Source organism: Ascidia mentula, chromosome 4, assembly GCF_947561715.1.
Source record: "Ascidia mentula chromosome 4, kaAscMent1.1, whole genome shotgun sequence".
Classification (NCBI taxonomy): Eukaryota; Metazoa; Chordata; class Ascidiacea; order Phlebobranchia; family Ascidiidae; genus Ascidia; species Ascidia mentula.
The window spans coordinates 2,822,570-2,844,232 of NC_138569.1; the positions used below are offsets into that span (position 1 = coordinate 2,822,570).

Sequence of the window (21,663 nt, forward strand, 5' to 3'; positions counted from 1 at the left end):
CATTTCTGTAGTGCTCAATTACAAAGGTTTTCTGATTTCTATCCCAAAGATTTTTGTTATTTTAACCAAATTACGCATATTTATGGATTGCTAAATCGTCACTAATTTCAACTTTTCAACGCCACAATGAACAGAATCAAATACATTTTAGAATTTACTCTTGGAAAAACAAGCAAGCCAAGAAACACGAATACGTATTTTTCGCCACAGAAAGCAAATTCAGAACAGACTCAAGTACCAGGATTATCTGCTTTCGTTTATAAGCGTTAGGAATGTAAATAATACGGAACACACGGAAAATCCCCCGCAACAAGAAGGCAGCAAAAGATGTTGTAATTGCAAACAACTGGCAATGACCAAACTTTGTGTATATTATTCGAGTTAAAATACAAAACCCATTTTCTGAGACTCACCAGCAAGTGTTCGTCCGAAACCACATTTGGAAACACAGCACAAACACATAACATAACCTAACCTTTCTTTCTTATGCCATATATAGCCACTGTAAATGCATCCACGGTGTTCTGTAACACCCGGTCATGCTCAAATAGACTTGTTGAAAATTTTCTTTGCGTTTTCCTAACAAAACATTTTGATACCGAAATCCCGCAATCACCAAAAATCCGGTCATCTCAAACTTCCACCCACCAAGATATCTCTATCGCACTTTAATCTCATGGAATGGGGATCACTTGTTTCTCCCCAGAGTCCTCTGTTTCTCCGCGTGCTCCACGGTCTTCTCCTCCACGAAAAGTCCCTTCCTCCTTCTGACAGAGTTCATGTATTTTGTGGCTTGATTTTCGAAGTCGGCTTTCTCCCCGAAATGTTGAATTTCTTCCTCGGTCGTTGGAACCCAGAAAGGGTCACTCGTCACAACCTGCCGAAAATATTTGTTGTGTAATAGATCGTCGACCTGGATGGCTCAATTAGGAAAAAGGTTTCAGAATATTGGGGCGTTCAGCGCATGCTGTTACAGTATCATATTTAAGTGATCATGACAACCAAAACAACTAAGTAAGGTTGTTTTGTTATGTGGGTGCAAAATATTTGGAGTTGATAACTTTGAAAATGAAAGCCAAAGCTAAAATGCTGTTAATCATATTCTTAGTAGACGTTTCGAACACTAACTGGGAACAGTTAGTGTTCGAAACGTTTACTAATGATTAACAGCATTTTAGATTTGTTTTGTTATATTTTACAAAACGAAGTTTTAAACAGTTTTTCACAATATGGCGACTTGTGTTGTTTGAAGTCAAGCAAATGCAGGGTTTTGTGACGATCCGCTAACTCAGAAACTTACAGCTTGCCCAACCCAAGTATTTTAGATCCAATAATCAAAATGTTTTTATTTTTGTGGTAAGAAGTCAAATATATTGTTACAAATACGAATTTAAAATTAAAACAAAAACCCACCTCCCAATGACTGAAAACAAGTTGCGGGGAGGCGAGACCGCTCGTACGTTTTCGGATTTCTTCGGCAAATCCGAAACTTTCGGCGACAGGGAGTGTAGCGACGATGTTGAAAGAGCTTGAACCCTCACGCAAATCTTCCCTCAGAACTCTTCCCTCCCTACGCCCAAGCACCGCATACACTTTCCCTGTAGGAAAGAAACGCATTGCTAACTTGTTACAAATGCAATCTTTGACTTTTGAAGCCCAGTAAGCCAAGTAGACCTAGTAAGTGCACGGGCAAAAACTAATCAAATCCAACTGTTAACTACACAGAGCCCATTCATACCTAACACCTCTGCAGTAGCTTGTACGTCGCATGTGTACATTGCAGCCATTAAACGCTGGGGTTGAGTCTGGAAAGCTCGGCGGCAACATTCCTTAGTTGTTGAGATAAGTTGACCGGACATGGGGCCGTAGAAATGTCGGTCAGGCCTAAAAAAGATACGGAATTGTCAGAAAATGTAGCGTATGACACAAATAAACAAAAAAAAATCGTATGAAAACATTTTTCCACTCCTGGAATCATTTTCCATTTTGTTGCAATTGCCCTGACTATTAACGCCATTTGCTTGATATAAGAATGCAAACGTTTGTTTCCAGGGTATAATCTGTATGCTTTTTTACTTACTGACAAATACATTTCGCTTTAAAAAGTATCGCCAGTGTCTTGATATGAAAAGAAACCAACGTTAAAGAAGTGATGGTTGTTTGGTAAAGAAATTACCTTCACAATATTAACCTCTGGATAATTTACATTCGAACCTCGTATTTGCCGTTTCTTTCGTTTCTCTCTCTTCGGCAAACGTAACACTTCGTTCAGTCGGCTCAACATCGCCGTCGTGCGGTTTCTCCGTCAACTCTAGCTCGCCGCTGGGTGTCAGTGACGGCGTGTTTCGCGCAGGAACCCGAGTTGTCCAACCTTCCACGATGAAACAAACACCGTGGAGCGGCTCCTCGCACAGTGGCCCAGACAATGTGGCCAATTGGAACCCACTGGCCACACTGTGGTCGCATTCACGGTAAGCACCGGTGACGTCATGAGCGTCGGCGTCCACGCACGTCCATATCGAGGGCCTCATGTATTCCGGTATTAGATTGACGAGCAAGTTGGGCCCATTGCCTCGGGGCCCGAAGGACCAAATGCGTTCCACCACGCCCGACCACTTGCGGCGCCCCGCGGTCGTAAAGGACGTATCAAGGTCAAGTTTAAGCTTACGGAGAGCTGCCAAGGTCGCCGGTTTCACCTTCAGCTCGGCGTGTATTTTGGAGATGACGTCATCGTCGTCGTTGTTTTCGTTGTTTTCGTCATCGCAGAACGAATGTCGTTCGGTCGGTTGCGATTCCTGAAACACACTCGAAAGTTAATAAACATGGTACTGGTCGTTACACTGTCTGAATGAAAATTCTTAAACATTTTGAAATGTAAACAGCTGAAGCAAGGTAACCGTCCGAGTCTTCCTTTGCGCCTTCTCTTAAAGTCATGTTTTAAATGAAAACCGACCTCCTCGTCCGTATGTGCGCTATCAAATGATTTACAAGTTCCAGTATGCCTTCTAGGCTGATTACAAAAATCATATCATAAAAAACACGTTAGTAGCCCTTCTGGATAAAACATGTAAATGTATACAGCAGAGCTGAAGCTTAAAACAGTTCATTTAAAACAGCGCTGCAAACAGTATAATAATTAATTTGAAAATAATTGTTTAAAGCTTGTTGGTTGTTGTACCTCAGTAGCACTTTCCTCTCCTCCAGTACTGCTCCCTGTACTCTCCAGTCTTCTTCTCCTCTGCAGGAAAATCTCCTTAACCTCCGTTTCCATCTGCTGGAGGACCCGGATCACCTCCGCGTTACGCTCCAACAGTTTTGTGACGTCAGGTGGGAGCGCGATCGCTCTAGCGAATTCGCATTCAATGTTATAAATTTTTCCAATAAATTCCTGGTTTGTGTACGTGGCTTGATGGCATTGGCTGTTAGATCTAAAGTTGGAATATATAGAGTAGCAAACATACCTCACGGAGAGTGTTGCTTGTTTATCAGGGGTCTGCATAACAACCGTGCTTTCCTTAGCAACGTTCGATTTTTTCGGGTGTTGTTGTCCGGTGTCGGTCAAGTTTGCGTCTCCACTTTCTTAAAACAAATCGTAAAATAAAGTTCGGCGTTGCCAAGGAAACTAACGAGGCACTTTTCCGCCTTCAGAACAAGCAGCATGTTAAAATCACATGATCAAAATTAGCCGCGCTCAGTTACCACGATTAACAACCGCCGAATTAAAGTAATGTAAGATCTTACCCTTCTCCCACTTCTGCATGAGATTTTTCTCCTGAGTTCCGATTAATTCGTTCATCATATCCACCTTGGGCGGGGGAATCACCGTTTCGCGGAATGGCACAATCGGTTCTGAAGCGTTAACCTCAATTTTAGCGAATCTGTATAATGATGAATTGTGGGTAAATGCATGTGACGTCATATTGATTTTACATTAAAATATCATTGGTAAAAATTTAAAAATAACAAATGATAACAGCTTGTACTTAAAAAGGGCAGCGGTTAAGTTTTTTGTTTATTACATTTTTTAAACATTTGTACAGATTTAACATTGCCAAATAAGACCCATGAACAACGATATACAAAGATTACATCAACTATTTTTTCTTTTTTTCCCATAAACTTAACTGTGTATGGCAAACCATGGAATGTATTCTCTACAAAGTTCGAACAAACCTAGTTCTCAGGTCATCGAGACATCTCTGCAGATGAACTTCTCCTGCTGCGACGATCACGTGTTCCCCAGTCTCCTGCACTAAGACTTGTACGCACGGGTCGGCTTGATTCAATAACTTCAATCCGTTCATCAAACTTCCCATTTCACCTGAAAAAAGGCACACTTGTGTATGGATTTTGAAGGTTAAATTAACATTAACATTAAACTACAGTATTAGGACATGTGAATTTAACAACAATGCAGACAAGACAACAAAGGCCTAGAATATCGTTTTTGTAGGACATGCGAAATGAGCCCCCACGTGAACACTTTGTAGTGTCAATTAAAACGCAACTTTAACTGCATTAAAAACAGTCAAATATGGGCAAAAACACAATTTTAGGGGGTGTTTTCACAAATTGACGATAAAAATTAAGCAATATTTTAAAATTTAAAAACTTACTGAGCAGCTTTGGTTCCACAGCTACACGGATAATGGGAGCGCTGTCAAGGGACAAAGCACTGAACGGAGGGCAGGCCACAGTGCTACTAAGTGTGGCAGAGTTAAGAATGTGATCCTCAAGGCCCCCAATACCTGAAGCAAAAACAAGGGTGAAAAAAATCATGAAGAAAATGTCTGTTTGATCGGCATTTTCAGTTTTACACAGAAGTTCTCGATACGGTTTTCGATCGACAACGTGCAAGGGTAGCTTAGTTCTAATCTATATCCAATCAGGTTTCTAACAAGTTATATAAGAGCAAACCTAAGTCACCTGTATTTCAGTTGTTTTATTTTTATATTTTTCGCATTAATTCGGCATCATCAGTATCACTTTTTCAAATAAAATCAATCAGGGTTCTATTATTATTTTCAACAGTAAAACATTTGCACTGGACAGAGCATTCAGACATTTGTGTTTGTTTCAATGCGACGTACCAACTATGCACCCAGCCGGTGCTTCTTCCACATTCTCCAATTCCCTGCCCATCCACAAGTAAACGCTTGAAACACTGGCTTGGGTGATGTAAGGATTCGACGCGATCACGTCGTCCAGCTGAGTTTCATCCTAAATATCCACAATGGAAAAGTCGTTTTTAAATTACAACGTAAAGTACTGGTTTCTGTAACTAGCATTAAAAGCAGATTAAACTAAGTCCAAATAAACTTAAACTGGAAAGTATGTGAGTAAAGCTGTTTTTTAAATTTCAGAGTTTTTTTTAAGTGGGATTCTTTTAACATTTTGGACATCTGAATACAATGCCTTTGTCGGTACAATTTCGGGAAAGTCCAACCAGCTTAATCAAGGTTACCGGCTTTCTTAACTTCAAAAGAAACTATACCTGCTCCAACGCATCTGTAAATGCCGAGGGATTGTGCTTGGGTCCCAACACGTATAATGTCTGCCCAGCCCGTAAAGTGCCGCTGAAAACCCGGGCGAACGCCACAAAATGTTGCTCCTTTTTCGGTTGTGTTTCTTCATTTTCCTGTGGCTGTTGAGCATTTTTAGACGGAGCCGCAGAATTGTCACATCCCATGGGTTTCGCACCCCGGGATTCCCCCTGTTCGTTTGCGGTACGTTCAGCGTGACGTAATCTCGCTGCTTCACGCCTTCGTTGAAGTTCTTCAGCCGTTAAGGGCCTAAAACATTTGGGTGAAAATAGAGATTACACAAAAAGTAAAAAATACTTTTAAGCATTTTTAAAGACAAAAAAACAAACATTTTGTAGCACTTTGCCGAAATTGTATACGGTTCTGAGAATAAAAAGACTGGCCCATACTGTTATCAACATTGCCATGTTGAAACGTTTCGGCAAAAACTTATGCCATCATCAGTATGGGCCAGTGTTTTTATTCTCAGAATTATGAGTAGGGGTAAATCCGTGAATTGTGTTACCATGTATACAGTTGTTTTATTGTTGCACAATCTTCATGTTCAAACGCGGGTTGCACGGAAACTTAGCAACTTATTTGCTGTGTTAAAAAAAATTTAATTTACCTCTGCTTATTTTCAGGAAGCACTTTGCTGTCCACTGCTACCATCTTTGAAACGAGGATAATCGGAATATCAGACGAAGAATCGCATTTGAGAAATTCTGAGATGAAAAAAAATAAAACTTACAAGAAAAATACACGCATTTGTTTGTCTCAAAGCTATAAATTAACTTTTTACCTTGCTTAAGTGCCTGTGATGGTTCAGGGAGCGATGAAAAACTTTTTGTTGCTCCACACATCAAACCTTCTATCCTTTCTTCAGGTAAGTTGTTGGGGGATGGAATGTGGTGGCAAACACTCGCTTTAATACAAACTTTACATCAAACAATACACACCAATTAGTGTTTTCTATGTTATGAAATATGCATAAAAACACTGACAGCGGTAAAGGGTTGATTGACTGCTTGCCAGGGTCCTTTGATTCAACCAGATCAAGTTTACTTTCATTAATATATATGTGAATACTTTTTCACATTAACCAAACAATACATATAATCATATTTTCAGGAGTCAAATTAAAAATTTAATATCTGCCAAGATATAAATTGTGCAACATGTAAGTAAGAAGAAAATTTTTTTTTTACTTACAAAGAACAGCTTTGGCAAGTGGCAGCCACTGACTGCAGATGGCGTGAAGATACGACTTTGGTTCAGATTTTGAAATTCTGCTGTCTCTTGCTGACACTTTGATGTTTAAGGATGATGTGATCTTCTCACACCTTTCAGGATCCCTGAAGCAATGCGGTAAAATCTTTACATGGCAGAGTAAGTACAATGGATATTTTTATTTGCAAGTGGGCGCCTGACTCGATAACCTTTATGGTTTTATCGGTGCCTATGCCATTTCATTTCTTTGTATATTGTTCTTTGCTTAGTTGCTTTTTTCGCAAAATAAACATGATTTGATTTGAAGTCCTTACCTTCGAACCAACACTGTGTCATACAACGACCAAAGGTTTTCCAAAATAAACTGAACAAAAAGTGGTTTCTTCCCCTTTGTCTGCAAATGTTATGGTTCAGTTTTGAGTTTTTGTTTGAATCTTTCAAGATGTTTACCTGAGCACCTTTCACAATTTTCTTTGCTTTAGTGTTGACGTAATAATCACCCCACAGTGTTTTACAAAGGACTGATTCTTTTATTCCCAACTTTTCAGAAAAGAACTTTGCGAATGTCTGCACCCTTAACAAGACAATATCCTTTGTTTATTTTTAACACAGTTGATACTTTTACAAATATTCTTTGCCAAATGTCACAATAAGAATCAACCAGTTCATTAGAAAAACTTTTAAACCCTTTTAAAACGCAAAAACTTTCTCGAAAAATTAAAACTTGAATTTACACTCAATACTCACTGAAAACCCCAACCATCAGCTGCACTGGCAAACACTACATTTCCCTTTTCAGGCGCAAAATATAACTCTGTGTCGTCAATATCATCCAATCCACTGCTCCAGTCATATACTACCTACAATTTACAACCAGTTTAAGCTTACTTCTGGCCATTGAAGGAAAACATTAACAAACCGTACATTTCCATCCTTTAATCTCTTCTGCGTTTGTGAATTATTCTGGGCACTCTTTTCCAAAACTTCAGCAGTAAATAAACTGCCTGTAACAGCATTGATCTGCAAAAACACACAAAATACCTCAAAAAAAGTTTTACAGAAATATACCAGAAAGCTGACTAAATAACATTAAACAAAATACAAACCCAAGCAGGTGTGTGTAAAATTTAAAGCATTTTATTGTTGCTTGCCGGGTGAAACTGTTGTTGGTTTCAGTATTTATATAACCTTAAACATGCTGTATTCACAATAAGCACCTGTTCCATGAGTCTCTGCAAGTGCAAATGAGCTTCCAGAGGAGTGTAGCACAGCTCAGAGATGAGGCGATCGACTTTGTTTAATACCAACACTGGAGTCAACTTTTCTAACCAAGCTTGCTTCAAAACAGCTTTTGTCTGCAAAGACAACAGTATTACATCAGTATACATCGAAAAATGTTTTGGTAACCTATATTGGTTAACAACCATTACCTGTGGACATACACCTTCCACAACATCGACAACCACAACAGCTCCATCACATAACCGCACAGCTGTTGAAACTTCACTGCTAAAATCCACATGGCCAGGAGAATCAATCAGATTTACAAGAAACTCTTTGCCACCATCTGTTTTTTACAAGAAAATATAAAAATTAACAAACAGTTAGTTTTTGTGTCTTTTTCAAAAACATTCATGAGATAAATATGAAATGTAGGCAGTTTAATTTTATATACACTGTGAAATTGTTTCAAAACTACAATATCCGATAGAAAAACACACCTTGGCTGTAATGCAGGGCAATTGCACTGGATTTCATGGTTATTCCCCTCTTTTGTTCATCTTCACGACTGTCCATGTATCTCAGCTAAATATAAAAGTTGAAATTAGGAAAAGTTGATGTGTAACGTATGTTATCTAACCTTTCCAGCCATTCGATTGGAAATGATACCATTGCTAGCAATGAGTGAATCTGCCAGGGTTGTCTTTCCTGAAAGGATTTGTGTTTGAGTTGTATAGTTAAACAAGATTAATGCAAAACCATACCATGATCAAGAAAATTATCATATTAGAGTAATTCTATAGGCTATACTTACAACCTAAGTCATACCATGATCAACGTGGGCCAGAATACAAATGTTTCTCAAGTTGTCAACATTTTGCTGAAGTTCCTTAATTTTCTCTGTTGTCGTTGTCCGCATTTTTGCTTTTCTCTTCAAAATTGTAAAATATTTTTCTTTTTTAGTTTTGTAACATTCTTAGTGTAACATTCTTACAATGTTCCATCAACTAGCATTTAAGGCAAACATTTACCTTGTAAGTATGTTATCTGATAACACCAACCGTGATGTTGTTTGACGAAAAGTTGTTGCGTTATTGATAACTTTTAGATAATCTTGCAATACAACGTGCATAGTAAACTTGAATCAACGCGCAAATCAGCTGTTTCATGCCTGTTGCGCAACACTGAGCACAGACAAATTCAGCGCTTGATCAATCAAGCACGCCATCAATAAATTTTGCAGTAAAATCCATTTGGTAAAAAATATAATAATTTACAAAAATAATTTGACAATGATAACGGGTTCTTGCAGCAATATCCATAAAACAAAGGCTTCAAACTTTCAAACATATTTTGTGTATTCCCAACGTCCTAATCTGAAATCTCCTCACAAGCACTTTTATTTTTTGCAGAGTTTTATCGGGATTTCGGTATCTAATTTGTTACTAGCCCAGTTTAAAACTTTATTTTAATTACGCTGACATGGTCGTATTTTAAGCAAAATGTATTTGTTGCACATAAAGAGTCATTTAAGCTGTTGCAATAGCGGTGTCACGAAGCAGAATAATCACCTGTTCACATTTTCAAGAGCATACCGGCCTTACTTGGCGAAAATGCAACACACTGTTACAAGGGCCAGTTTTTCGGAATGATGTATTTGAAAAACATCCATAATATGGTTGTATTTTCACATAATATTTTACGCTTGTTCGGAAAATTAGATCAAGCAAGGTTATAAGACTTAAAATGATGCGTTCAAATAACTATTTTCAGCGCGCTATAATAAACTTCAGAATTACAAGCCCAGTTGAGTATGTTTAGAAGCGGTACAAACAAAACTTGTTACCAAGGCAACAGACATTTATCAGGGCTTGGCCTTTCACAGTTGAATTAACCTGCGTTCCTAAAAGTGCGTCAACGAACTTAAATTGAATTCTATTTAAAGTTTGTTATTTTGATTTTGTAACCGGGTGTCGATTTTACTGCTGTGTGTGGTGCCATAAGTAACATTTTGGATACCGAAGGTCGCAGTGATTTTGTGCCGATTTAACAAAAAATAAACATTCCATCCTAAAAATTTAGTTTATTGAGCAGGAATAATCGAGAGGGCGTCCAATATATATTAGGGATGGGCAAGCTTGTCAACACAAGGGCCCTGAAGTTAACAATAATGTAGCAAGCGGGTCAAGTGCTTTACGAGTGTGAAGTAAAATCGTAGTTGCCGCAAACAACAACGCACAGAATATATTTAGCAAAACGCCTAAAAAAATGTCACAGCGGTTTCAGTATAGTTTGAACATGGCCTTGAGCTAACCATGCAGCCAAACTTCGACATTTGGGAAAACCGCAGTGAACAGTTAACATTTCCTGTGTGGAACTTGCGTTTCTGCAAATATGTCACGAATGCAAAAAAAACGTTTCTCGACGTCACGATGTACCGGTGCCGCAGTCTCTAACTTCAAAACTATGTTGATTAGTAATGAACATGCGCTTTTATATTCGGGTGTTTGAGGTTATGAAACGCTAGATCTTTTCAGTTCTAAAATACGTGAGGAGATTCTACATACCGCAGAACATTAGATAGTAATGAAATATAGGTTGGCTACGAAAGCTTAAATCTTGCCATGGAAGAGCATGCATTATTTCTGCCTTGTCTGATTACTGTGGTAGAGATCTTACAAGCATGTGAAAGTTGCCTGGCAAGTTGTGCGCTTGCGCACCAGTTTATCTAGGCCACAATATACACCCCTAATTACTGCAGCTCAGTCGGTAGAGCGTTGAGCCCGGTATGTCAAGATCCTCCTCAGATACGTGATTTTTCAATTAATTTACGACATGTCAGAAAACATAGCTTCGATCCAGTTTGGCTGCGACGTCAGTGTTCAGGTAAAGGGAGCTGAACGTTGTGGTTTTCTGTTATATAGAAGTTAATGCATGGCTTTGCTTTGCGATATCTGGGCAATATTTACGCACTAAAAATTTGTAGGAAACTTAAAGGCTTTTATAGTCGCTTATTCTCTAAGGCGTTGGTTCTCAACAAGGGTAATTCTACTTCTTGGGGAAAATAAGGGAGAACAAATTTCAATTTTCGGTCGAAATTTTTCTGAGAAACACAAATGGTTCGTATTATTTGGTCTGGATTCGTTTTGTAGTGTAACGCATATACGACAAGGACAAAAGGGTTAAAAATACAAGCACAATGAAATCAAAGGTATTATTGTATGATGGAGGGGGAGCGTAAATTTTAGTTCGGAGAACAAAGAGGATTGTCCATATAGCGAAAACACATATAAATGTTTAATTTATTTAATACGTTTCGGCAGCAACTCATTCGAACATCAGTTCAATACTAAGGCGTGACTGGTCTAACTCCACTGTAGCGAACAAAGTATTAAAATAGAATTTGGCCTGGCTACGTAGGTTACCCATTTTCCTCTCGGAATTGTGAGTAAATCCGTGAGTAATGTTCTTGGGTAAATTTTGTTTTCGAAAAACGTCCAGGAGTAAACAAGAAAAAAGGGGATGTCGCCGCGAAGCTATGCTTTTAAGAAAACAACACCACCGTTACTTGCTGTTGACAGAGGGTAAACGCAGCAATAACACTCCCATCGTCCGTTGAATTTTGTCTGTACACAGTCATAGGGGTATGACAAAAATCGGATCATTTGCTTTGTGAGGGGGTTTAATGTTTGGCAATAACCCGTGTCAGACGGGTGTGCGTACGGACCCTTTTGTTTGCTCGAAGTAATACGTCAGTTGCTGTAGGTCCGGCAGGTATAACATGCCAGGCCTGTGCGACATACCGAGCTCGTTAAATTTGTGAGGCTGTTTGAAGGGTAACATCACTTGCAAATGATATGAGATTGAGGCAAGACAAAATCTGCGAAAGGTTGTAATTTGGTCGGCCGGGTTGGCATTTAGTGTCGCAGGAAGCAAAAACATTCAAGGAAATGTGTTAGCAGCCAAGTAATTTAATGCACATGTTAAGTTAGATGTTTTGGTACAACCTGCTTCATGATGGCCTCGTTGCAACTTTTTTTGACAAAAATTGTATTTCGATGATAAGCCGACTAACGTTCTCACGGAAATGCTATATCGCCTTCTCACATGCAGCAAGCTTGCGGCATTCGCCCACGGGTGATCGACAGAGCAACATGTCAAGCGTGAAAAAGGCAGCTATGTGACGCAATGCAGGACGCCTCCATACGCTATTGCCAAGTGCCTGGTATTTGCCTGGAACTCGAATAAAACATATAGTTGGCACAGCTAAAAAGTACAACGGGAAAAAGTATGACACTGCGAAAGTAGGTGACGCAAAACGGAAGAGAAGTCGTTTCCATAGAGTCGAACAAATTGGTGGGCGATGTTTGATGACCCACTATAGGAAAGCTGGTCAGAGAGGGAAGGTTTAGCAAGCAAGCGTTATTTGTCAGTTCAGTTTAGTATGGAAAGCTTATTGAGGTTAGGAAATTTCTGGAAATTAATATTTCCCGGTAGTTTCGTTGGATCTTATGACGGAAAGTTTCGATTCGGTTAAGCGGCCAATCGTGCGACTGATTGAACGTGGCGTTTTTCCAATCAGTTTGGAAAAGGCGTTTGTTGTGGCTGAAGATGTATCGGTATACTTAAAGCTGGCAGGTTGTCCTGGATTTTAAGAGGAGTGGTTTTATCTCTAATCAATGCAGTGCAAAGCTATGTACCTTGAATTACCTGTTTGCTCAATCTCAAGCTAGCCTGCAAAAATACTTGCGCAAAAACTTTTAGGGAGTTAACCTAGAACACAATGTTGTAATGCGAAAGTTAAACATATTTAATTTGGGTGCAAAAGGTTAATATTATAACAGATATACCCATGTACATACATATCATATGTGAAGCTTAACTTTCATGAAAATCAGCTTGTTCACTTTCAATACGTTGTAAATGTGGAACGTAACCAACCGCACTCCTCAGTATGGCAAACAATACCCAATCGTCGTCAAAGGCTGTAACAAAGCAATGCTTGTGTTTCTGCACAGCTTTACAGCACATTAGGTACATGAGGCGTTAACTGTCGAAGTAAAATCAGAGAAGCGATTATTTAGCCACGGCTGCTGCATTTTGACCCCATCTGGACCCATTCGAAAACCCTGAAAATGGCCCCTGACGCTGACAAGAATGGCAACGAAAAGAGCTCGGTCCATTCGTTTGAGGTCAAGGTCAAAAGGTCATCGTCCGATGGCTCGTCTGTATTTGATGAGGAGGAGGATTACAAGTGTGGTTGGGGCAAGTTTACTCCATCCTGCCTCCAATTTTGCAACAACGCTAAAGGCTTCCTGGTGGCATATTGCTTTTTCGTCATTATTCAAGGTGGGTCCAAGCAATGTTATCGGTAAAAAACGAGTATTTACATTACGCTGTGATTCAATCAGTATTTAGCGTTTAAAACTTGTTATCGGAAAATGTAACGGTTAAAAGCGTGCAGTAACTATACAGTATGAACAGATAATTTTAATCTACACGATACCAACCCCTGGATGGCTGGATTTGGTCATCGGGCCAGAGTTAGTCCATGTCTGGTGTATACGGTTACAGTCAATGGATCAAACTTCCAAAACACGCCAACACAAATAGTTGCGAATTTTGCCCTATATTCCTGTTTTTGAATGCCATTTATAAATGCACAAGATAAGGATGGAATAGGTTTAAACAGACCTGTTACTGAGGTATAATTGTAAACAACAGAACAATGTAAGTGTTGGGTATGTGTGCCGCCCACTACTTACTGTTGGGTCATTTCCCATCTGACACAAACACTCAGCAATCGATCGATTAGGAGGACACATTGTTACGTAACAATGACGTAGAGAATAAACGCGTGGGAGGTTTATCCACAATGGAGTGATAGATGGCAAACGTCACAAAGGTTATTTGGACTAACCGGATATTGTAATACAAAGAAGCGTGTATAGTTGGGATTGAAGGAATTGCACAAATAGCCCCAGATTTAAGATTGTACCCAAATGCCAAAGATTGCACGCACAACCAAGTAAAATATGGCAGAAATATATCCTTTTTTCAGCATTTTTCCAGCACGAAATGAAATGTTGTGCTGCTAACGTGCTTGTAACACCACCAAAACACATTTGAACGCTGCAGAGTCGATTTTGTCGATCAAATACACTGCGTCCTACCTCAGCATATAATGAAGACTAGGAGATGTCATAAAAATCGCCTGGTTTAAAAATTAACCACCGAATCACGAGTTGGCATTGTGCAAGATGAACTGTACAGAGCATACGCGGTTGCATGATTTATTGCAGGCCAATGTACCTTGTGTCTGCAAATGTCAATATTAGTCTTACAAGGCAATGCCTCACATGAAATCTGGCAGTTTTGTCCATTGCGTTCTTGCAAAGCAGTGTCACTCAAACTGTTTATAAGCGACGCACTTGGAAAAATTCACAGCCTTTGAGACAAACTAATTTTGTTTAAATTGTTGCGCGATGAACGCTACATCCGTCACGGTTCGACTATTTTTACGCGCTAAGGCCTCGTAAAGACCCGATTTCTCCACATAAACACTTTAAAGGTGCCGAGACTGGTTTATTTTACAACAAATTCCGGGTATTAAAAATCCAGTTCTGGTAACACCGCGTCGTTAAGCTGTCGAACTGTTTGCACAACCTTGAGCAGCAGAAAACGAGTAAACGACACGTGAATGGTGAAGCAAACACTTACGTGCATGACATAACACATTCATTAATCGCCGCATAGTCTTTGATGTTAGGCTTGTTCCATTAATCATTGAGCATGACTTGGTCATTTTCAATGAAAAAAGACGACACCGGTGAATTTAACGTGAATTTTTCACCTTTTTCACTTCCCTATATATTTGAATAAAAAACTGGCGATTCTGTTACATCGAAATATGCATTTGTCTTTTATAAAAGCTGACCGACTTTAAATACACTATATAACAAAACATTGAATCGTTGAGGGCGTGGCCTTGTGGGTAAAATTGGGAGGGATTCCTGTAACTGTTAACAGGAATTGCATTTCTTCTTGTGAATCTGCCCCCTGGTAGCGCACAACACATCATTAGTCATACAATACTGAAAACCCACAAATCTATTCTTTCAGGGTCCCTTGTAAACGGATTTGTCAACGTAAGCATCTCAACATTGGAACGGCGCTTCGGGTTGACGAGTTCGGAGACCGGGGTCATTTCGACTGGATACGATATCGCGTTCTGCGTCCTCACCATGTTCGTCACATACTTCGGTTCCAGATCCCACAGACCGAGATGGGTTGGGATCGGTTGCTTCATCATGGGTGTCGGGGCGCTTGTCTTCTCTCTGCCACATTTCACAACCCCCAACTACGAGTATGCTGAGGATTTTACAGGTGGGGGTTTTTTCTGCTAGTTTTTAGACGTTATTTGTTGTTTTGTGAGCTGCTGACAAATGACCACTGTTTCGACATACAACGTCTCATCAGTGCAGCTTGGTGATTTATTATGATTGTGTGATGCTAAAGAAAAAAAAGATATTTAGTAACGTTTGTAAACGCATTTAGCAAGATGCAAACAGAGCCACGGTTTCTACCTCTCTTATCATTTGATCATATAAAGAGATATCGTATTTACTCCATTGCTTGTACATGGTTTTTAAAATAATTGCAAACTTCTTTTAATCGCAACTTGTGGCCTACGTTGAAGAGTTTTTAAAACAGGATAATATTCCTTTATAAAATTTATGAGTTAATGATGTATTTGAAATAATTGACCTAAAAGTGAGACTTAATGCTCTCAAATAACGCTGAGTGGAGTACACCGAATTATGATGAAATGAAACAAACATACAAGTCGTGAAATGGAAACCGAATAAACCGAAAAGGTTGCAGAGCAAAACGTCTATTATCGTGATTTCCTTTTGGAAATAAGGGACAAAAATTCCAATTATAAGGAGTTTCGTCATTGCATGTGACAGTACTTTTCCATCGTGCAACGCATTCGAATATCATCACGCCATAACTGAGTCACTAACGGTCGATGTGTGCATATATATAGGGTCACATATGCGGACTATTACACATTAACTTGGCGTTTTTTGCAGCCGAATGCATCGCACACAACGGCACCAATTGCGATGATGCACCGAGCAGCCTCCACAAATACGTGTACGTTTTCATCCTGGGGCAGTTGTTGCACGGGGTTGGATGTACTCCACTTTACACTCTAGGCTTGTCTTTCATAGAAGACAGTGTGCCCAAAGAGTCTGCGGCCGTGTACCTTGGTAAGTTGAGTACTTCTGTTCCGGCTTAACTTCTAAATATAGGTTCACTTTTCTGGGGGTCTTCCAGTTTTGTTTGGTTGTGTGAATGTAGCGTCAACATGTTGTGGTAATCTCTTATACATATTGTACTTACTTTACCGCATGGTTTACTACGCAGATATAAACTATGTGCGAGATGAAGTGGCATTGGCACTGACAAAACTATAATGGTTATTCAAGTTAAATTCGAAGCACTTTTTACAATACGCAGCAAGTACGATAATAACACTTGCAAATCTTCCCGTAAAAGTTTTTCCGTTGGTTGGTGGTTTATTTGTGAGGCCATGCTTCTGGTTAAAGTGTTGACATACCTTCAAAGCGTATATTGTCAACAACACAGGTCTCTCGCTTTGCTTTCGCACACAAAGATCATTCTGGTCATTGTGTTAGGGAGGGTTCTGAGATTCACAAATTCCACCGATGTTGTTATGTTAGCAGCGAGCTAAACTCGGTTGCGGAAAGTACCTCTCCATAGGGAATGACAACGGCAAAACACTGTGGCATCTGGGTCAGCGAGTCGGGTATAGGATTACTCAAAACTTGGCATTACCAAAGTCACGCTGTGTTTGTGTTGTCACAAATACCTCCAAATCCACTCTGGTTTAAGGTTCTATTTCACGCTCACTGAGCCTAAACTATTTATGACTGACGCATGAAAAAAATGCTTATTTTGGGACTATTGGTTTGTGTCGCCAGGAACTTTAAACACACTTTTCACTTAAAAATTCTATCAAACTGAATCTGTCTTTCGTTTAGGAATTGGAAACGCAGCTTCAATATTTGGACCCGTGCTTGGCTATGGACTGGGTGGTTTGGTGCTCACCGTTTGGGTGGATTTCGATACCGTGGATGAATCATTGTGAGTTTAAGCACGACGAACTCATACATTAGGCCATAAAGCCTTAAACATTAGTTACACATGGAAACTGCTACTCTGTTTCACTCGTTTTACAAATAGAACGTATGTTTTAATAAATCAATGACCATGTGCCTGATACTTGGATGCAATAATGATCACATTAACCCGTTTCTTGACCATTCGAGCTATAAAAACTTTTCAATCAAGAAGAAAAATCTTATGACGTCTATATTAGCGTTAATGCTTCAAAAATGTTTAAGAACCATTGACGGTCTGGACATCTAATAAACATATATTACACAGTTTTTGGTAATATTAGGCATTGTTGGGTAATAAGCATTTATCGTTACAGAATCGAAATTGATACGTCAGACCCGAGGTGGGTTGGGGCATGGTGGTTGGGAATAATATGCGCAATGGCTTGTGCCTTTCTACTCACTGTTCCTCTACTGGCCTTCCCGAAGGATTTTCCAGGTAGATAAATGTAACTTGTAGTTTACATCCACTGTTACCACGTAAAATGTGGGGATGGTGGACGCTTGTACAGTTATGGGGGGGAGCACACTTAAAGTGATACAAAGACTACACGTAACAGTTTTTCACTAACCTTTGTTGAAATACACATACTTAGGCTATGTACCATGGAGTTTTCAACTGAGGAAAGTTCAAGCAAAACTATAAGCGTGAAATCAAATTCAACGTTTCTCAAACCTTGTACCACACACAGGGGCTGGCAAATTCCGGGCCCTCAGAGAGTCCGAGGTCTACAATGATGGAAGTGAGGACATAACAGAGAAGGAGGGGTTCGGTCGTTCGTACAAGGACTTCCCAATCGCCCTGTGGACGCTCTTGAAGAATCCCACATACGTTCTCACCTCCCTCGCCGGATGTAGTGAGGCAATGGTGATAAGTGGGTTCACCACATTCCTACCTAAGATCATAGAGAACTTGTACCAGCTTCCAGCCGGAGATGCAGCGATTATGGCGGGTGGGTTGCGGTGGTTAGTATTCTATAGTAGAAAACTTAGAATGGTTTTAATTACGTTGCTTGGCCTTGCAGCTAGCAGTGGCGCACACAGCCCAAAACTTTTGGTGGGGGCCAAATATTTTATAATTTCAAGTGAGCAAGTTATTGGTTTGAAACATCGCCTGACGCTTGAGAAATTATTCCACAAATGGGATTTCGCTAGTTTCCCAACTCGTTTTCAGTATTTTTTCGTGAATCTTCCGTGCAAAATAAACATCGCCAATAGTATTATTGTTTAAGGTCTCTGACCTGTGATAGACCGCCACGAATCCTTGCAAGCGTGACAACATACTTTCTGACAACTAAAAAATGCTATATTAAAACCCTTTTATTCCCAGGAATCATCAGCATACCAGGGGGTATAGTTGGCCACATACTTGCTGGGGTCATCGTCCAGAAATTTAACTTGAAGACAGCCAACATACTCAAGTTCAGTGCAGTTTGTTGTGTTCTTGTGTGTGCTGGAGCACCAGTGTTGTTCTTGTACTGTCCCAACCAAGCGGTGTCGGGAATTACATATCCTTACTTGTAAGTATGCTAATATCAAATTTTATCTTAGACTGGTGATACCTGACATGTTTGGGAATGTGTTCTGCGTCGTACGACCACTTTGAGTAGCTCTTTACAGTGATCAAACAGACCACAAAAATTCTGTTATAAGAACATTTCCGAATTCTTGATACTTCGTAGCCTTCCTACAGTGGCGTGCAAGGGCCCGTGTGGCAAAAAAAAACAACCCAATACCATTAAATTGTTACATAGTAGTCAGTGTGGAGTCTTCTTGTGGGACCAGGAGAACACCCGGTGGCGCCCCAGGGCAGAGTCATAAGACACCGTTGAGAAAACCCTGTAATAGAGTAACAGATTACAAACACTACAGCCTTTATTCGTCGACATTTTGTTTAAACTCCTCCCTCTTTACAAGTAACCTGAAATATATGTGTTGTGTGAAGGGACAACACCACGCCAGGAGGAGACTTAACAGCGGCATGCAATGCAAACTGTACGTGTCAAGGGGAATATTACATCCCAGTGTGCGGAGCTGACAAATCCATCTATTTCACAGCATGCCACGCCGGCTGCACCACCTCATACGAAATTAACAGCACAACGGTACGGTTTATCTACGGGCGTTTTTATGTCTTTCGTCCTTTATTCACATAAAATTTGAACGTACTGACTTCCTTCAAATAGTTAAGTGCTTAACTATCGGAGTAATATCAAAACAACGTATTTAATTTGTCACCACACAGTTTCGATTACAAAAATGCTACTGTGATCTCTTATGTATGCAATTATGTTGTATTTTTAGTATTACAAGGATTGTTCATGCATTTCAAACACAACGAGTGGGGGCTGGCAAGCAGTGCAAGGTCTGTGTCCCTCAAACTGCAACACTTTGGGTGCATTTCTGGGCATATTCTTTGTTGTGGTCATGTTCACTTTCATGTCGAGCACACCAGCACTGGTGGTGACTTTTAGGTAGGATGTTGAATATTTTGTCGCATTTTAACTCCTTCAGTTGTGTCAGTGATCATTGCCAAAGCCAAAGCATATTTTTCTAAATTGCAAACCTTTCATATTAGGTAGAGCTTAAGTGCCATTTTGGACGCAAGAACCCTCATTACAAATCCATTAAAATAAAAAAAGTGCTGCTGCCAAGATAGCCAGTATATTAGAAGTATCTGTGACACAAACGTTTGATGTCTATGGTCAGCATCAAAACTACATTTATGAGTCAGAAAAAACCGGAGTTAAGAAAAACCTCTATACGCTTGTGGTGGTTTAACTGGGTTATGGTCATCACACTGACTTCTTCTTTTTCCTGCAGGATTGTCCCCGCTTCAATGCGTTCCTTCGCCATCGGTGTTCAGTGGTTGTTCATCCGTGCACTGGGAAGCATTCCCGGTCCGATACTGTTCGGTTTTATTATCGATTTCACCTGCATTCTATGGCAAACTAGGGAGTGCGACGGATCGCAGGGAGCGTGCTGGATCTACGATAGTTATAATATGGCGATCAACGTCCTTATCATTTGTAAGCAAGTTTATATGCTAAGGAAACATTTTTTTTCATATAGTGATTGCTAGGACTGACCTAGATTATTGCACAATCATCCAAAATACTGGTATACAGAATATATGTATTTCGCCCATACGGCATCATCAGTATTCTAAAAACAACAAACATAAATAAAGCAAACATTATGATTGGATCAAAACGCACACATCCAGACTAGCACACACTTAACATCCAGACTACATTCCTGCACGAATTTTTCTGCCTATCGTTTTCTCACGAGATTTGAACTCATTAAATTCCAATCAGTTTTATTATTTAGTTAGTATGTGGGCCGAAACAGCCATATCACTGCCGAGGTTATCAAAATGCATTAAAATTCATTTTGTTTTCAGCTTGTGTATGCAAACTGGTGTCTGCCACTTTCTTTTCGTGCGCCTGTTATTTCTACAAACCTCCACCCAGCGCCGAGAAAATTTCCGAAACCGAACTGAAAGCACAAACCGATATGGTGAACGAGGCATTCGAAAATGACCTTGGAAAGCCGGCGGAAAACGGTGTGGAACGAAACCAATCAGAAAACGGCGACAGCTCAACAATCGACGACACAAAGGAACCCGTCACGGTGTTGTGAGCACCTATGTCACGTGACGCAATCACGTGTTTCGGTTTTGTCATCGCACTGAACCGACCTGGAATCGACTGATGATGTTTAATTGGGAAATTGTTCAGAAATTTTCGCAAAGACGTTGGGAGTTTTTAATCATTCAATCATTCCCGAAAACAGGGTATTTTTACTTGCATGTTTTATTCCTAAAAATGGGTAATTTCTTTATACAAAGAAGAAAGGATTGCGCTGGAAAATTATGATTTAACCCCGTGAAAACGATTTTGAGGCAGTTCTTAACGTGAATGCGTCAATACGTGTCTTTGCAGCTCTTTTGTGCCATCGAGTGGTTGAACAAGTTGTTTATGCATATGGCGATTGAACAGGATCTTGAATTCTGATATTCGCGTTCTGTTTGTATAATACTGACGCGTATAATACTGACGAAAAAATACTGTTGTCTTCACGAAGTGGAACTCTAACATGCATGAGTTTTTCGTAAAACTTTATATGCATTTTTCGCACGGGTCTCGTAATTGGATACTTTTTCAACTTTGTGTTTTGTCAAAAGTGCAATCCTCGTGTTTCCTGTTTCCGCCAACTTATATTTCAAATATAATTCAAATAAGTTTCAAGTGTGTGTTTATGTCAGCAAAAGTCCAGACGCTGAAAAAATTAATTCAGCTTTTGCAAAACAGTTTTATCGCGCAAATACATGTAAATAGAAGAAATAATATTGCAAAGAAAAATACTTCGTAGTAGGAAGCATGACGCGGAATCAGAAATTTTATGCTCATGGTGAGTCACTGACCCGCGGTGTTCGAAGTCGAGTGTGGTAGGTTCATCAACGCAAGTTTGTTCCA

General features: G+C 39.8%; 2 protein-coding genes across 3 annotated transcripts; one reads left to right on the forward strand and one right to left on the reverse strand.

The window, feature by feature from the left end:
• Positions 1–59: 59 nt before the first annotated feature.
• LOC145899781 (elongation factor-like GTPase 1) lies at positions 60–9,126 on the reverse strand. 2 transcript variants are annotated; one of them, XM_082988687.1, is made up of 24 exons: positions 9,005–9,126; positions 8,802–8,904; positions 8,614–8,681; positions 8,474–8,558; positions 8,183–8,319; positions 7,970–8,107; positions 7,677–7,772; positions 7,500–7,612; positions 7,203–7,326; positions 7,067–7,146; positions 6,735–6,877; positions 6,325–6,447; positions 6,151–6,247; positions 5,495–5,792; positions 5,091–5,220; positions 4,617–4,748; positions 4,174–4,321; positions 3,742–3,878; positions 3,462–3,579; positions 3,179–3,344; positions 2,215–2,795; positions 1,739–1,884; positions 1,414–1,598; positions 60–877 (listed from the first exon to the last, which is right to left on the reverse strand). In XM_082988687.1, the coding sequence occupies exons 2-24, from the start codon at positions 8,890–8,892 to the stop codon at positions 689–691; spliced, it is 3,525 nt and encodes a 1,174-aa protein (XP_082844813.1). In that variant the 5' UTR covers positions 8,893–8,904; positions 9,005–9,126; the 3' UTR covers positions 60–688. The 2 variants fall into 2 exon arrangements, with proteins under 2 accessions (XP_082844813.1, XP_082844812.1); XM_082988686.1 differs by having other exon boundaries at positions 6,151–6,268.
• Positions 9,127–12,995: 3,869 nt separating this feature from the next.
• LOC145897951 (solute carrier organic anion transporter family member 4C1-like) lies at positions 12,996–21,435 on the forward strand. The gene is made up of 11 exons (XM_082986403.1): positions 12,996–13,322; positions 15,096–15,359; positions 16,070–16,249; positions 17,045–17,147; positions 17,500–17,621; positions 17,875–18,135; positions 18,513–18,702; positions 19,128–19,287; positions 19,487–19,656; positions 20,006–20,211; positions 20,589–21,435. The coding sequence occupies exons 1-11, from the start codon at positions 13,109–13,111 to the stop codon at positions 20,825–20,827; spliced, it is 2,109 nt and encodes a 702-aa protein (XP_082842529.1). The 5' UTR covers positions 12,996–13,108; the 3' UTR covers positions 20,828–21,435.
• Positions 21,436–21,663: the final 228 nt, after the last annotated feature.